At 43.3% G+C, this 18,902-nt stretch overlaps 1 protein-coding gene across 3 annotated transcripts in view; it reads left to right on the top strand.

Moving 5' to 3' along the window:
- The window catches only part of LRFN5 (leucine rich repeat and fibronectin type III domain containing 5), a 223,675-nt gene that overhangs the window by 190,697 nt on the left and 14,076 nt on the right, over positions 1-18,902 (top strand). For all 3 annotated transcript variants that reach the window (XM_040333381.1, XM_040333383.1, XM_040333382.1), the window contains one exon: positions 13,012-14,419. In XM_040333381.1, coding sequence (XP_040189315.1) covers positions 13,032-14,419 — 1,388 coding nt within the window. In that variant the 5' untranslated portion in view covers positions 13,012-13,031. The remainder of the gene's footprint in view (positions 1-13,011; positions 14,420-18,902) is intronic.

Here is an 18,902-nt window from a genome sequence, read left to right as displayed (position 1 = left end):
CTGTGTGTCGGGGAGCGGGGCCGTGTGATACAGTTGGCGGCTATGGCCGCCGCTGTATCACGGGAGCGCGCTCGCAAGAGCTTTCCACCATGCGAGGGAGCTTGCATGAAGGTAGAAAGCTCTTGCGAGGAGGAGCCGAGACAGCAACCGAGGGACCCCAGAAGACCGGGTTCAGGGACACCCTGTGCAAAACGAGCTGCACAGTGGAGGTAAGTATAAAATATTTGTTATTTTACCAATTTTTTTTTTACTTTAGTGTTCCTTTAATTCCAACCTGCAACCACTTGTTATGGACCATTGGCTTGTTCATTGACTATGCTCCTGCTTGATCTGACCTGCTATATCTGGCTATTGGACTCCGGCTTGCTCACCTCCTGGTGGGACGATCCTGAGGACCATGACCTGGTACCAACATGTAGCAAAACACATTTCCACCATCAGAAGCTCTGGGGAAAATCAGTTAGTTTTTAGACTCTGAACCCTGGGAGAGCTCAACAGGGTGATCTGCTTGTATACCTATCATGCTGTTTAGTGAGAGTCTCTCTACTGCTATAGCTCTTGAAAGGATGCTGATTCGCATTATAAAGTAGGGGGTGGGACGTATTTTGGCTTCTTGCCCATGTACCGATCATGCATTTGAAGCTCATCCTGTTACCCCACCCAAAGACCCAGTTAAAGGGCTATGATTTTTTATTTATTTTTTATGTCACAGTGTAGAGAATACGATTTTCTATCATCTGTGCCCAGTCTTGCCACACAGAGTTAATCCAGCGCTGAGCAATCCTCTTTTTATTGTTCAGTGAAATAAAACAGACTTCCCTATAAAGACCAAAGTCCTTGCTTGAGTGACAGGTTATTTACATATCTCGTGCACTAGCTTGCAGACATGCACAGCTTCTTGTCTATATACTGTATATTCTGATGTCTGTTCACACTGAACTGTGGATCACCCCATATTTTGAAAACATTTAATCAAAACACAGGAAAGACAGCTAATCCTGCGAGAGCTGGAGGGGAGCGGAGGAGAGAAGAGGAGGAGAGGGGGATGTGAATTGTGCACTTTACAGAAGCTGTGTATGTCTGCAAGCTAGTACACGAGATATGTAAATAACCTGTCACTCAAGCAAGGACTTTGTAGGTAGATTCAGAGAGAATGGTGCAAAGTTACGGCGGCGTAGCTTATCGTGTTTAAGCTACGCCGTCGTAAGTTAGCGAGGCAAGTACTTGATTCTCAAAGTACTTGCCTGCTAAGTTACGGCGGCGTAGCCTAAAGCGGGCGGGCGTAAGTGCGCCTAATTCAAATGTGTGTAAGGGGGCGTGTTTTATGTAAATGGGGCTTGACCTTAAGTTTTTGACGTTTTTTTTCAACTACGCATGCGCCGGGTGCCCACATTTCCCAGTGTGCATTGCGGCTAAGTACGCCGCACGGGCCTATTGATTTCGACGTGGACGTAAACAACGTAAATCCCTATTCACGGACGACTTACGCAAACAACGTAAAAATTTCGAATTTCGAAGCGGGAACGGCGGCCATACTTTAACATTACTATTCCATCTATTAGATGGAATAACTTTAGGCCTGATAATGCCTCACAGAAACGGCGTAAATGTACTGCGGCGGCGGGGGGCGTACGTTCGTGAATCGGCGTATCTGCTAATTTACATATTCTACGCCGACGCAATGGAAGCGCCACCTAGCGGCCAGCCTCAATATTGCAACCTAAGATAGGACGGCGCAAGCCGTCGTATCTTAGATATGTTTAAGCGTATCTCTGTTTGAGAATACACTTAACCACTTCCCGACCTCCGCATGTATATGTACATCCACAGAATGGCACGTACAGGCACATGGGCGTTAATGTACGTCCTTGCCTATTAGCGGGTGGGGGGTCCGATCGGGACCCCCCCCGCTACATGCGGCGGTCGGGTTCGCTCGGGAAGCGATCCGGGACCACGGCGCGGCTATTTGTTTATAGCCGCTCCGTCGCGATCTCTCCCCGGAGCTGAAGAACGGGGAGAGCCGTATGTAAACACGGCTTCCCCGTGCTTCACTGTGGCGACGCATCGATCGTGTCATCCCCTTTATAGGGGAGACACAATCGATGACGTCAGTCCTACAGCCACACCCCCCTACAGTTGTAAACACACACTAGGTGCACCCCAACTCCTACAGCACCCCCTGTGGTTAACTCCCAAACTGCAACTGTCATTTTCACAATAAAGAATGCAATTTAAATGCATTTTTTGCTGTGAAAATGACAATGGTCCCAAAAATGTGTCAAAATTGTCCGAAGTGTCCGCCATAATGTCGCAGTCACGAAAAAAATTGCTGATCGCCGCCATTAGTAGTAAAAAAAAAAAACATTAATAAAAATGCAATAAAACTATCCCCTATTTTGTAAACGCTATACATTTTGCACAAACCAATCGATAAACGCTTATTGCGATTTTTTTTACTAAAAATAGGTCGAAGAATACGTATCGGCCTAAACTGAGGGAAAAAAATGTTTTTATATATGTTTTTGGGGGATATTTATTATAGCAAAAAGTAAAAAATATTGCATTTTTTTCAAAATTGTCGCTCTATTTTTGTTTATAGCGCAAAAACTAAAAAACGCAGATGTGATCAAATACCACCAAAAGAAAGCTCTATTTGTGGGAAAAAAAGGACGCCAATTTTGTTTGGGAGCCACGTCGCACGACCGCGCAATTGTCTGTTAAACGACGCAGTCCCGAACTGTAAAAACACCTTGGGTCTTTAGGCTGCATATTGGTCCGGGGCTTAAGTGGTTAAACATAAGTCGGCGTAGATTCTGAGTTAGGTCGGCTTATCTACTGATAAGCCGGCCTAACTCTTTCTGAATCTACCTATTGGTCTTTATCTGGAAGTCTGTTTTATTTCACTGAACAATAAAAAGAGGATTGCTCAGCGCTGGATTAACTCTGTTTACATCCACTTTAACGCAATAGCAATATGTTAACGCTTACGTGAGATTTTAGCGATTGGGTTTAAATCTCCTGTACGGTACTTGTTATTGCTCATTCTTTTATAGAACGGTGAGCCACCATTGTGTAGCAGACATATCCACCCTCGTGTTTACACTGCAAAGTCAGACCGGGGAGAGCAGAGATGATTTTTTAATACAACCGTTTATTTATTTTATGACTTAAACTTTCCCCGGGTTATTTTTATTAGCCTACTTGACTGTGCGCACTGTACTTTTTATTCATTTATTTTTTTGGTTCCTCTCCTGCTTGCCGAGCTTTAATATATAATGTAAGTGATATTCGGTAGTCTGCATTAAGTGCTCTACGCATCTCGCTAGGGGAAGCTGTGTAGCCATAACAGATCAGACTGAAAATCAGCTTTATTACTGCAGCAAACTGGAAACCAGCTTTCTCCGAGTGTACGTCAATAAAGTAGATTGTCAATTTAAGCTCTGAGATAAGATGAAAAGCTTTTTGTCCAATTCTGAGGCTCTGCGGGTTGTTTACGGGTTCTTGTTCTTAGCTCTGCAATGGCGGGATGTTATTCTTTGCCTGTGTTGGGGTGTAAAATCTCTAAATGATCTTTTTTTCACTTAACAAAAAGCAGTGTGGGATTTGCTTTCATCTACCAATATTTTATTTATTTATTAATTCTATAAGCTTTTTTGGAAACTTGTTAAAGCGAAGTTCCGCCATTTTTTTTTTTTTATTAACCACTTCAGCCCCGGACCATATTGCTGGTCAAAGACCAGAGCACTTTTTGCAATTCGGCACTGCGTCGCTTTGACTGACAATTGCGCGGTCGTGCGACGTGGCTCCCAAACAAAATTGGCGTCCTTTTTTTCCCACAAATAGAGCTTTATTTTGGTGGTATTTGATCACCTCTGAGGTTTTTAGTTTTTGCGCTATAAACAAAAATAGAGCGACAGTTTTGAAAAAAATTCAATATTTTTTCTATAATAAATATCCCCCAAAAATGGATGGGGAGATGTATAATGCATGGGGGCTGTATACTGGGTAGGGGGGCTTATAATGGATGGGGGGCTGTATAATGGATGGGGGGCTGTGTACTGGGAGGGGGGCTGTATAATGGATGGTGAATGTATAATGGATGGGGGGCTGTGTACTGGATAGGGCAGTGGTTCTCAACCTTTTAGTGCCGTGACCCCTTGATAATTTTGAAAAAAATGAATATTTTTTACTTTTTACCATAATAAATATCCCCCAAAAATATATAAAAAAAACATTTTTTTTCCTCAGTTTAGGCCAATACGTATTCTTCTACATATTTTTCGTAAAAAAAAAATCGCAATAAGCATTTATTGATTGATTTGCGCAAAAGTTATAGTGTTTACAAAATAGGGGGTAGTTTTATGGCATTTTTATTAATATTTTTTTTTTACTAGTAATGGCGGCGTTCAGCGATTTTTTTCGGTACTGCGACAATATGGCGGACACTTCGGACACTTTTGACACATTTTTGGGACCATTGGCATTTTTATAGCGATCAGTGCTATAAAAATGCATTGGATTACTATAAAAATGCCACTGGCAGGGAAGGGGGTTAACACTAGGGGGCGGGGAAGGGGTTAAGTATGTTCCATGGGTGTGTTCTAACTGTGTGGGGGGTGGCCTCACTAGGGGAAATTACTGATCGCTGTCAGGGCCGCCATCAGGAATTTTGGGGCCCCTTACACAGCTTCAGGCATGGGCCCCCTGGAGTAGAGAACCGGAGGGGGGGGGGGGGGTGCTGCCACCTGAAAATGCGAAGCGGGCTGCCGCGAATTGAGAAGCGGGGGGGGTCCTTTACAATGAAAAGAAGAAATAAAGAAAAATATATATAAAAAAAGGGGGGTAGCCATCCGAGGCCCTGGGGACCTCTGAGCCCTTTAATAAATTTTAAAAAAAAAAAAAATATATATATATATATATATATATATATATATATATATATATATATATAAATTATAAAAAGAAATGACAAAAAAAGAGGGGTTGCCATCCGGGACCTTTGGGCCCTTTAATAAAAAGAAAAAAAAAAGAAACCTCTGGGCCCTTTAATAAAAAATAAATAAAAAAAAATATATAAAAAAATAAATAAAAATAAACATTTATAAAAAAAAGGGGGGTTGCCATCCAGGGCCCTGAGGACCTCTGTGCCCTTTAATAAAAAAAAAATAGATAAACAAAAATAAAAAATAAAAGAAATAAAAAAATATATAAAAAAAATATTTTTTTTATAAAAAAAAGGGGGGTTGTCATCCGGGGCCCTGGGGATCTCCGGGGCCCTGGGGACCTCCGGCCCCCCCCCAAAAAAATTGGCCCTTTAATAAAAAATAAAATAAAAATATAGTAAAAAAAATATATTCCCTGGGGACCTCCGGGCCCCTTACAGGTGTACTGCCTGTACCCCCCTGATGGCGGCCCTGATCGCTGTTCATACATTGTATGAACAGAAGATCAGCATTTCTCTCCCTGACAGGACCGGGAGCTGTGTGTTTACACACACAGCTCCCGGTCCCTGCTCTGTAATGAGCAATTGCGTGTGCCTGGCGGTGATCGCGACCGCTGGGCACGCGCACGGGAGTCAGGAGCGAGCGGGGGGCGCACGCGCCCCTAGTGGCCGTGTCGAGAGCCGACGTTATACGACGGGCTCTCGCACAGGAGAGCCGACCTACCACCCTAGAACTGCGGCGGCTGGTCGGCATCTAGTTAAAGCCGTGTACACACGATCGGTTTGTCTGATGAAAAAGGACCGATGGACTGTTTTCATCGGATAAACCGATCCTGTGTGGGCCCCATCGGTTTGTTTTCCATCGGTGAAAAAAAATAGAACATGTTTTAAAATTTTCCTATGAATAAAAAAACGATAGAAAAAAACGATCGTCTGTGTGGAACTCCATGGGAGAAAAATCCACGCATGCTCAGAATCAAGTCGGAAGCATTGAACTTTTTTCTCAGCACGTCGTAGTATTTTACGCCACCACGGTCGGATTTTTGACTGATGGTGTGTAGGCAAGACTGATGAAAGTCAGCTTCATCGGATATCCGACGAAAAAAATCCATCGGATTAGATTCCATCAGATATCCGATCGTGTGTACAGGGCATAAAAGTCAGCAGCTGCAAATACTGTAGCTGCTGACTTTTAAAAAAATTATCACTTACCTGTCCAGGGCTCCCGCGATGTCGGCACCCAAAGCTGATCTGTCCCTTGGCTCTCGGGTGGTGCCCGCGCCATCTTTGGTAAGGGAATCAGGAAGTGAAGCCTTGCGGCTTCACTTCCTGGTTCTCTACTGTGCATGCACAAGTCATGCTGCGCGATCTAAATGGTCCTTGCTGTCTTCTGGGACCTGTGTGTCTCCCAGAAGAGAACAGGGGGACGGAGGAGGCACCGAACATGGCGCAGATATCCATAGATATGTATGCCCGCAAGTGGCAGGTATCTGCTCCCCCCTTCCCCCTGAAAGGTGCCAAATGTGACACCGGAGGGGGGGGGGGGATTCCAAAAAGCGGATGTTCCATTCTTGGGTGGAACTCTGCTTCAAAGTGTATTTCAAGCCCAAATATTTTTTTTTTCTAATTTTGGATAGGGTGGGGTAGGATTAGAATTTCTGTCAGATGTTAACCACCATCCATGGCTCCATTCAGAAGACTTCCATCACCTCCTGTCCTGCTGACAATGGATTAACCCAGGGTTTTACAGCTGGCGTACGGTGGTACCTGTCCATTAGGGGCTGGAACAGTGGCGGGGACACCCAAGTTTTTTTTTTCTGACTTTTTAGCAAAAACTAAAAAACAGCGACTTATACACCACCAAAAGAAAGCTATATTTATGTGAAAAAAAAATATATATATATAAAAATTTAATTTAGGTACAGAGTTGCATAAATTGTCATTCAAAGCCTGACAGCGCTCAAAGCTGAAAATTGGCCTGGGCAGTAAGACGGTAAATGTACCCTGTATTGAATCGGTTAAGCAATAAACTTCAAAAAAGACATCCCCTAGACCAGTGATGGCGAACCCGTGGCATGCGTGCCCTCTCTGTGGGCACGCCATGAAAAATTTGAAAAGCACACACTAAAATCCATTAATCCCCACCGCACCGCAAACTGCATCTCCCACAGTTCTCTAGGCTATCGATGACGTGTCCGAGTGGGAGTGACAAAGAAGAAGCTCCTGGGGGTGACGTGCGTGCCTGCGTGCGCACGCTGATCCAATCAAAGAAGCTGTCTCATCCACACCGCATCCACCATCAAGCAAATCAGCGGTGATGTGACTGGGAGCACACGCAGCTGTAATCAGAGGAGACTTGCGGGCGGGAATGAGCTGCTGGAGCAAGGTCAGACACTGGGAGACAGGTGGAGTGTACAGTACAGTTATCTTGTCAGTCCTAAGCCTGCCCCACTCTCAGATATCAGGTGCTAGCTCTGAAAACAATCAATTGTGTAAAAAGAACAGCCTCATTATTGTCATTGAGAAACATTGTGCCCCATCATTGGTGTTATATTCAGCCTCATTATTGGTGTCATTGGGAAACATTGTGCCCCATCATTCGCATAATCATTGGTGTCATTGTGCCTCATTATTGGTGTCATTAGGAAACATTGTGCCCCATCATTGGTGTCATCATTGGTGTCATTGTGCCTCATTATTGGTGTCATTAGGAAACATTGTGCCTCATTATTGGTGTCATTGGAAAACATTGTGCCTCATTAATGGTGTCATTGGGAAACAATGTGCTCCCCCATTTTTTGTCATCATTGGTGTCATTGTGCCTCATTATTGGTGTCATTGCATGTGTCAGGTAGGCAAGTGCAATGGTCAGTAATGGTGTCATTGCATGTGCCAGGTAGGCGAGTGCAATGGTCAGGTAGGTGAGTGTAATGGTCAGGTAGGTGAGTGGAATGGTCAGTGCATTCTGAGCACAATGCATTCCTGATCCCTGCAGTCTGAGCGAATCTGGCAGAATGACACGTTTTTGGTCCCTTAGGGCTCATTTAGAGAGGGATGATCAGTCCCATCCTCTGTACAGAGCCACTGGTAGGTTTAATTCTGTGTTGGCACTTTGAAATAAATAAATTGGTCTTGTGTCGCGGTTTGGGCACTCGGGCTCAAAAAGATTTGCCATCACTGCCCTAGACTGTTTATTGGAGCTCTAGCCAGTGTGACTGGGCTTTTGCTCTTGGGGACGTGCAGTCTCAGCATTTATTGGGGAGTAACTGGTTAAACAGCGGCCCTTATGGGGGGGGGGGGGTAGCACTACATATCTACTTTAATTACAATGAAATGGCTTTTTTTTCTGTTGCTATACAACAAGATGGTAGAATTCTCTTCTAAAATGGCCTTCAGACTATTTTTGAACATTGTGGCCTCTTTGTGTCCCATCTCTTTCACTCAGACTCCGCATATATCACATCTCATGCAGAAAGGTAATAGAGAAACCACTTTCAGAACGTCCTTTCTGCTCCTTCTGCCCTGGTAACGGGTCACGTCTGCCTCCGAATCTCTAAAGACACCCGGGGTAATTTGATTTGGCAATGACAAGCCCACTTTAAGAGGGGAGTATTTTTAAATGTGGAGGCTGTTTAGAGAGTATTGTGACTTTGATTTTGATAAATGACTGCAGAACTAGAAATGGTTATTTATATAGAGAGCATTGCTTTTCTGCTGAGGCTACAGTATATTGGCCGAATGACAAATGGCTCTCCAAGGATTCCATTTGACTCTGGAGCAGGGCTAGATTGCATTAAAATGTTGCAGTGTAGCTTGAATGACAGAAGGGAGTGCTGGAATTATTTCTGGGTATTTAGATGGAATTTCTATTTAAATAGATGAATAAAGATACAGGCCCATATTCTCTCTAAAAATTCGTGGGCTGCGCTTAAGGCACTTACACTCCGCTGTCCCAACTTACAGAAGCAAGTGTTGTATTCCCCAAACACTTGCTCCATAAGTTGGGACGGCGGAGTGTAAATGCCCCGGCGTAGCCTGGCGGATCTCCAAGGGGGCGGCTTGTATTCAAATTAAGCGCGCCCCCGATTCTAATGAACTGCGCATTCGCCGGGCTTCAAAAAGCCCAGTGCGCATGCTCCAGTTCTCGGCGGAAAACGTCAATGACGCCGACGTGTGCGTCATTGACGTAAAGTCGTATTCAAGAACGACTTACGGAAACGACGTACCCGACGAAAAAACACGACGCGGACCCGACGCCATCCGTAACATGGCCTACGTGGGACTTGCAGAAACTTACTCCTCATATAGCAGGACTAAATTTCCGCTTACGCAAACGACGTTAGCGACGGTTACGCGACGCGAATGAGTCCTTCACGTAAATGGCATCTAGCGGCGGCCGGCGTCATTACATTTAAGATCCGCCAGTGTAAGTGACTTACAGATGGCGGATCTTAAGTGTATCTATTCGAAAATGATTCTAAGAATCAGTCGCATAGATACACGGGCCAAAAAAGGGAGATACGATGGAGTATCCTGAGATACTCCATCGTAACTTCTATGAGAATATGGCCCACAGTGCCTTGAAAAAAGTATTCATACCCCTTGACATTTTCCACATTTTGTTACAACCAAAAACATAAATGTATTTTATTGGGATTTTATGTGATAGACCAACACAAAGTGGCACATAATTGTGAAGTGGAAGGAAAATGATAAATGATTTTAATTTTTTTTTTACAGAAAAAAATCTGAAAAGTTAGGGGTACATTTGTATTCAACCCCCTTTACTTTGATACCCCTAATTAAAATCTAATGGAACTAATTTATCTACAGAAGTCATCTAATTGGTAAATAGAGTCCACCTGTGTGTAATTTAATCTCAGTATAAGTACAACCAGGGATGGACTGGCCATTGGGACTACAGGGAGTTTCCCGGTGGGCCGATGGCTTAGTGGGCCGGCTTCAGTGACAGCGGACCGCCGCCCCCCTTCTGCTCCTCTATCTCTCCCTCCCCGCAGAGCTCACCTCCTCTCCCTCCCCGCAGCGCTCACCTGGGGGGAACAGAGAATCAGGGGGAAGACCAGAGGAGCAGGGGGGACGACAGAGGAGCATGGGAAGGGGACAGACAGCTGACTCAACAGCTATGGCCTGGGAGTTTCTCACTTCTGCCTAAACTTGTCCCATAAGGGGGGCACCGAACTGATTCTTTGCCCCAGGTGAAATAATGTCTAGCTTCTCCACTGGTACTGCCTATAAAAGTACCAGTACCAACCATTCTACTCAAATAAAGTAGAACGGCTACTGGCAAGTGAAGGGGGAGAGGGGGCTTGGGTGGCCGATGGGGGGGTGCGGGAGTTGTCCGGCAGCCATAGGAGAGACATGTCAAAGTAGGCCAGTGTGGAAGAAGTCCAGGGCCAAATTTTTGTCCCAGTCCAGCCCTGAGTACAGCTGTGCTGTGAAGCTATCAGAGGTTTGTTAGAGAACCTTAGTGAACAAACAGCATAATGAAGGCCAAGGAACACACCAGACAGGTCAGGGATAAAGTTGTGGAGAAGTATAAAGCAGGGTTAGTTTATAAAAGAATATCTCAAGCTTTGAACATCTCACGGAGCTCTGTTCAATCCATCATCTGAAAATGGAAAGAGTATGGCACAACTGCAAACCTACCAAGACATGGCCGTCCACCTAAACTGACCGGGCCGGGCAAGGAGAGCATTCATCAGAGAAGCAGCCAAGAGGCCCATGGTAACTCTGGAGGAGCTGCAGAGATCCACAGCTCAGGGGGGAGAATCTGTCCACAGGACAACTATTAGTGGTGCTCTCCACAAATCTGCCCTTTATGGAAGAGTGGCAAGAAGAAAGACATTGTTGAAAGAAAGTCAAAAGAAGTCCTGTTTGTAGTTTGTGAGAAGCCATGTGGGAAATATGCAAACATGCGGAAGAAGGTGCTCTGGCCACATGAGACCAAAATTTAACTTTTTGGCCTAAAAGAAAAAGGCTATGTGTGGCAGAAAACTAACACTGCACATCACCCTGAACACACCATCACCACCGTGAAACATGGTGGTGGCAATATCATGTGGTGGGGATGCTTTTCTTCAGCAGGGACAGGGAAGCTGATCAGAGTTGATGGGAAGATGGATGGAGTGAAATACAGGACAATCTTAGAAGAAAACCTGTTAGAGTCTACAAAAGACTTGAGACGGGGGGGGGGGGTTCACCTTCCAGTAGGACAACGACCCTCAACATACAGCCAGAGCTACAATGGAATGGTTTAGATCAGCCCCCCAAGTCAACACTTTGTAGAACTGCCTTTCACTGCAATTACTTCTTGTCACTCTTCCATAAAGGGCAGATTTGTGGAGTCACGACTAATAGTTGTCCTGTGGACAGATTCTCCCACCTGAGCTGTGGATCTCTGCAGCTCCTCCAGAGTTACCATGGACCTCTTGGCTGCTTCTCTGATGAATGCTCTCCTTGCCCGGCCCGGTCAGGTTAGGTGGACGGCCATGTCTTGGTAGGTTTTCAGTTGGGCCCTACTCTTTCCATTTTCAGAAGATGGATTGAACAGAGCTCCGTGAGATGTTCAAAGCTTGGGATTTTTTTTTATAACTTAACCCTTCTTTATACTTCTCCACAACTTTATTCCCGATCTGTCTGGTGTGTTCCTTGGCCTTCATGGTGCTGTTTGTTCACTAAGGTTCTCTAACAAACTTCTGAGGACTTCATAGAACAGCTGTATTTGTACTGAGATGAAATCACACACAGTTTACTTATTAGGTGACTTCTGAAGGCAATTGGTTCCACTAGATTTTAGTTAGGGGTATCAGAGTAAAGGGGGGCTAAATACAATTGCACCCCACATTTTTAGATATTTATTTGTAAAAAAAAAAATGAAAAATAAAATATTATTTTGCTTTCGCTTCACAATTATGTGCCACTTTGTGTTGGTCTATCTCTATCACATAAAATCCCAATAAAATGCATTTACGTTTTTGGTTGCAACAAAATGTGGAAAATTTCAATAGGTACGAATTATTTTCCAAGGCACTGTATATAACTCTAACCTGATGACCTGTAAAGGCTTTTAAAGCATTGCCTATGAATAATTTTGAGTACTTTAGTGCTTCATGATTTCACAGACGCACTTAGTTTTAAGGCTTGACATGTTCATTTGACTTAATACCTTCTTTTTTCCAGTGTTAATTTTGTGGATTAAAATATTTTCCTCAAATTAATGAAATGTATTTTATTCAACTAAAATATGAATAATGTTAAAACAATTCAGATGACTAGAATACAACTAAAACTAAAATAGCTTTTTAGTCAAAAGAGTGTTGCTAAAAAAAAGTTAAAAACTTACGCCGGCGGCCTCCGGCGTAAGCCCGCTTAATTCAAAGGGGCGTGTGCCATTTAAATTAGGCGCGCTCCCGCGCCGGACCTACTGCGCATGCTCCGTTTTGAAATTCCCGCCGTGCTTTGCGCGAAGTGACGTCATTTTTTTGAGCGGCGACGTGCTTAGCGTACTTTCGTATTCACCAACGTCTTACGCAAGAAAAAAAAAATTGAAATTCGTCGCGGGAACGACGGCCATACTTTACCATGGGCTGTGTAAAGTTAGGGCACCTAAAACGACGACTAACTTTGCGACGGGAAACTAGACTAGCAACGACGTAACGAACGCGAAAATCCAACGTGGATCGCCGTAAGTACTAATTTGCATACCCGAAGCTGGTTTACGACACAAACTCCCCCCAGCGGCGGCCGAGGTATTGCATCCTAAGATCCGACAGTGTAATTCAATTACACCTGTCGGATCTTAGGGCTAACTATGCGTAATTGATTCTATGAATCAGTCGCATAGTTAGAACGGCCCTAAAACAGAGATACGACGGCGTATCAGGAGATACGCCGTCGTATCTCTTTTGTGAATCTGGCCCCTATGTAACTATGTTATTTATGATGAACTTATTTTCTATACCTCAATAAACATTTTTGTTTGCAAACATTAAAATAAAGCCTATGGGTATGAAGTTCCATTGACACTTTTTTCTCTTTTTCTTTTTTAGGCTTTTTAACCTGCTCTACAATGGAAAAACTGTTTGGTTATCTGTTGTTCATTGGCATGGCGGTGAGAGCTGAGATCTGTCCCAAGCGCTGTACCTGTCAAAATTTATCTCCAAACCTTGCAACCTTGTGCGACAAGAAAGGTTTACTTTTCATCCCTCCGAACATCAACAGAAAGACTGTAGAGCTACGCCTAGCTGATAATTTTGTAACAAATATAAAACGGAAGGATTTTGCTAACATGACAAGTCTAGTGGACCTGACCTTGTCACGGAATACAATCAGTTACATCACCCCCCAATCGTTTGGCGACTTGCGCAATTTAAGGGCGTTACATTTGAACAGCAATCGATTGACTAAAGTCACCAATGACATCTTTAGTGGGCTTTCCAATCTCCATCATTTGATACTCAACAACAACCAATTGATCGTGATTTCACCAACAGCCTTTGATGATGTTTTGGCTTTGGAGGAACTTGACCTGTCCTACAACAACCTTGAAACTATTCCATGGGAAGCAGTGGAAAAAATGGTTAGTTTGCACACACTTAGTCTGGATCACAACATGATTGAGCACATCCCTAAGGGGACATTCTCACACTTACACAAGCTAAACAGATTAGATGTAACATCTAATAAACTTCAAAAATTACCACCAGACCCTCTCTTCCAGAGAGCTCAGGTGCTAGCAACCTCAGGTATGATAAGTCCTTCTGCATTTGCTTTGAGTTTTGGTGGAAATCCATTACATTGCAATTGTGAATTATTATGGCTGAGACGCCTTTTGCGAGAGGACGACTTGGAGACATGTGCTTCTCCGCCTCTTCTGTCAGGACGGTATTTCTGGTCCATCACCGAAGAAGATTTTTTGTGCGAGCCCCCACTTATTACCAGATACACGCCAGACGTTGAAGTTTTAGAAGGACAAAAAGCTGTTTTAAAATGCAAAGCCCTTGGAGATCCCGAGCCAGCAGTCCACTGGATATCACCAGAAGGAAAGCTAATATCCAACGGGACACGCATTTTTGTCTACGATAACGGAACACTGGACATCCTGATAACCACAGTCAAGGATGGTGGGCCTTTCGCGTGTATTGCTTCTAACCCAGCCGGAGAGACAACGAAGACTATCAACCTCCATATAATTAAACTCCCGCATTTAGTGAACAGTACAAATCATATCCATGAGCCAGACCCTGGATCATCTGATATTTCCACCTCCACCAAGTCAGGGTCTAATGCCAGCAGTAGCAATGGGGATACAAAAATAAGCCAAGACAAAAAGGTGGTGGTGGCCGAGGCAACATCCTCCACTGTACTCATTAAATTCAATCTTCAAAGGAATATACCGGGAATACGGATGTTTCAAATACAGTACAATGGCACCTACGACGACTCCCTTGTTTACAGGTAAGGTTCTTTTTATTTAATTTTTTATAATTTGCATAATTAAAAAAAATAAAACATGTTTTTGAATTTATGTATTTTTTAAATTGTGAAAGAATGTATCAGGCTTTTTTTTAATGTATGGAACCTGATTATCAAGAAACTGTGAAAATAATTCTAGTTTGTAGCAGAGGGAAATGCAATCATTTTACACAAATGATGGCAGGACACTTATCACATGTGGTAAATCTTTGTGAATTTGTACCCTTCTTCTTTATAACACCTTAACCACTTAAAGCGGTGGTTCACCCTCATTACCAACATTCTAGCATTAAATTAAGCATAGTAGCGCGAGCTACAGTATGCCTGTATTTATTTTTTTAGCCCCGTACTCACTGTTTAATCCTATAGTGAAGATTCCGACTCCCCGCGGGGAATGGGCGTTCCTATCCAGAGGGAAGATGATTACCGGCCGGCTATGGCACATCACGCTCCCCGAAGATAGCCGGAGTAGGTCTCGGCTCTTCACGGCGCTATACGGCGCCTGCGCACAGACTATGCGCAGGCGCCGTGAAGAGCCAAGTCCTATTTCGGCTATTTCCGGAGAAGCGTGAGGCGCCAGAGCCGGCCGTCAATCATCTTCCCTCTGGATAGGAATGCCCATTCCCCGCAGGGAGTCAGAATCTTCACTATAGGATTAAACAGTGAGTACGGGGCTAAAAAAATAAATAAAGGCATACTGTAGCTCGCGCTACTATGCTTAATTTAATGCTAGAAAAAAAAAATTATAGGGTGAACCCCCTCTTTAAGTCCCGGATCATATTGCTGGTCAATGACCGGGCCACTTTTTGTCATTCGGCACTGTCGATTTTTTGCGCTATAAACAAAAATAGAGCGACAATTTTGAAAAAAAATTATATTTTTTACGTTTTGCTATAATAAATATCCCCCCAAAAATATATAAAAAATCCTCAGTTTTAGGCCGATACGTATTCTTCTACCTATTTTTCGTAAAAAAAAAACGCAATTAGCGTTTATTGATTGGTTTGCGCAAAAGTTATAGCATTTGCAATATAGGGGGTATTTTTATGAATATTTATTTTTTACTAGTAATGGCGGCGATCAGCGTTTTTTTTTTCGGTACTGCGACATTATGGCGGATACTTCTTACACTTTTGACACATTTTTGGGACCATTGGCATTTTTATTGCGATCAGTGCTATAAACATGCATTGGATTACTATAAAAATGCCACTGGCAGGGAAGGGGTTAACACTAGGGGGCGGGGAAGGGGTTAAATATGTTCCCTGGGTGTGTTCTAACTGTAGGGGGGGTGGCCTCACTAGGGGAAATGACTGATCTTCTGTTCATACATTGTATGAACAGACGGTCAGGCATTTCTCCACCTGACAGGACCAGGAGCTGTGTGTTTACACACACAGCTCCCGGTCCCCGCTCTGTAACGAGCGATCGCGTGTGCCTGGCGGCGATCGTGCCCGCTGGGCACGCGCACAGGAGTCGGGGGCCTGCGTTATACTACCTTATACTACAGGCTCTCGCGCAGGGGAGCCAACTTGCCGCCGTAAAAGGATGGGGGGCGGTCGGCAAGTAGTTAATAAGGTATATAGTAATAATAATATCCATCATCAGTAGCATTTTATTATATTGTTAATTTCTTCTTCTTCTTCTTCTTCTTCTTCTTCTTTTTCTTCTTCTTCTTCTTCTTGTTCGTAGTAGTAGTAGTAGTAGTAGTAGTAGTAGTATTGTTGATAAGAATATGAATTCTTCTTCTTATTATCAACAATTCTGCTCTTACTACTACTACTATTACTATTAATAATACTAATAATTATTATTATTGTAGCATGGTCCCCGGCCTCCTTTAGTCTAATGAGAACCTCCAGAGCCAAGAGCTGATGACATCCTTCCGTATAGAGTGGGTGGTAAGGCATAGTAGGTGTAGTGTAAGGTAGATTCATGGGTGCCAGACACTTCTTGAATGCAAAGAGATTTTATTTCTCTTTAACAGAACTGTGGGAATAAGGGTTAGGACCAGGACACCCTTTAGTAGTTGCAATGTTAATTGGCAGACTCCGAGACTTCTACAGGTAGACAGCCATGCAGGAAAAGGTATCCATCTGCACACCACATCTGCATGTGTACGATTGCTGCCTCCTATGGCAACAGTCTTAGAACAGTTCCTAACACAAGATGTAACAAACTCCTTTACTTTTTCTACAGTCACTTCTAGTAGATTCTCGACCCACTGAGCTCTCGGTCTTTCACTAGACTTGCTGATTCACTGCCACTGAATCCCTTGAGCTCTTCCAATCTTCACTTAAAGCGGGAGTTCACCCATAACATTTTTTTTACCCTTAGATTGATGCTCATTTTGTCTGGGGGAATCGGCTAGTTGTTTTAAAATCGAAGCTGTACTTACCGTTGTAGAGAGCGATCTTCTCCGCCGCTTCCGGGGTATGGTCTTCGGGACTGGGCGTTCCTATTTCGATTGACAGTCTTCCGACACACTTCCGACGGTCGCATCCATTGCGTCACGAGTAGCCGAAAGAAGCCGAACGTCGGTGCGGCTCTATACTGTGCCTGCGCACCGACGTTCGGCTACTTACGGAAAATCGTGACGCGATGGATGCGACCGTCGGAAGCCTGTCGGAAGACTGTCAATCAAAATAGGAACGCCCAGTCCCGCAGCCCATACCCGGAAGCGGCGGAGAAGATCGCTCTCTACAACGGTAAGTACTGCTTCGATTTTAAAGCAACTAGCCATTTTAAAGCAACTAGCCACTAGCAACTAGCCATTCATATTAATAATAATAATAATAATAATAATAATAATAATAATAATTATTATTATTATTATTATTATTATTATTATTATTATTATTATATTATTGTTAATAAAAAAATAATAATAATAATTAATTAATTCCACTTGTTATAAAATTGACAAGCCTTGTGTTATGTTTTGCAAGCCTTTACCATTTTATCTCTATTCATCTATTATTTTGCATTCTATAGTGATGATTAATAACCTTCAGTCTGTCCCTAAGCACTAAAATTAATAGCAGTTGGCCTTTGTCCTCCCAGAGAAAAAAAAAAATATGACCATGTCTGAGGGAATGTGTGCAAATATTGTCAGGCTTTGCAAAAGGTTACAGCCCAAAGGATGCTGGGAAATCAACTCCCAGAAACATAGAATAACACCATCTGCTTGGATTTCAGAGCTTGAAATGAAGAACATAACAAAATGTCATAATATATAATGTAATAACGTTGTATCATCGCTTTACGTTTCCTGAATTACCGTATATTTTATAATCATATTCCTTTCTCCTTTTTATCACTTTGTTTAGTTTTTCTGGCCACAGTCTCAGACTTAAACCAAGAAAAAAATCGCTGATCGCCGCCATTAGTAGTAAATAAAAAAATTAATAAAAATGCAATAAAACTATCTCCTATTTTGTAAACGCTATAAATTTTGCGCAAACCAACCGATAAACGCTTATTGCGATTTTTTTAACCAAAATAGGTAGAAGAATACGTATCGGCCTATACTGAGGGAAAATTTTTTTTTTTATATATTTTTGGGGGATATTTATTATAGCAAAAAGTAAAAAATATTGCATTTTTTTCAAAATTGTCGCTCTATTTTTGTTTATAGCGCAAAAAATAAAAACCGCAGAGGTGATCAAATACCACCAAAAGAAAGCTCTATTTGTGGCAAAAAAAGGACGCCAATTTTGTTTTGGAGCCACGTCGCACGACCGCGCAATTGTCTGTTAAAGTGACGCAGTGCCGAATCGCAAAACCTGGCCGGGTCCTTTAGCTGCCTAAAGGTCCGGGTCTTAAGTGGTTAAAGTAGAAGTCTTGTTAACACCTAACTCAGCTTAAACCTACTACCACCCCCATTCTAAGTCCAATACTACCTCTGCTGTACAGGAAAGATGTTTATACCTACCCAATCTAAGGGCGCTCCAGTCACGTGATTGGCTCCTAGTAGCAGCTTCAGTGGAGAGGAGGGACAACGGACAACAGATGCCTGTAAGTCTATGGGTGATGTCACCGCCCAGGCTCTGCAGCCATTGTCGGTGCTCTCTCCTCTCCTCTGAAGCTGACAGCTTGGAGATCACATGACCGGAGCGCCCGTACATTGGGTAAGTATACACATCTTTCCTGTACAGGGTAGTTGGCATAAGGCAGCCTTTCTCAACCTTTTCATCACAGAGGAACCCTCGAAATAACTTTCTGGTCTCAGGGAACCCCTGCTAAAAATTACCATATCTACAACTCATGATACATTAGTGCAGTGTTTCTCAATTCCAGTCCTCAGGCCCCCCCAACAGGTCAGGTTTTCAGGATTTCCATTATTTTGCACAGGTGATTTGATCAGTTTCACTGCCTAAGTAATCACCACAGCCTTTTCATCTGAGGGAAATCCTGAAAACCTGACCTGTTGGGGGGGCCTGAGGACTGGAATTGAGAAACACTG

Source organism: Rana temporaria, chromosome 13 (assembly GCF_905171775.1).
Source record: "Rana temporaria chromosome 13, aRanTem1.1, whole genome shotgun sequence".
NCBI classification, from domain to species: domain Eukaryota; kingdom Metazoa; phylum Chordata; class Amphibia; order Anura; family Ranidae; genus Rana; species Rana temporaria.
This window is presented reverse-complemented; position numbering and strand designations above follow the sequence as displayed.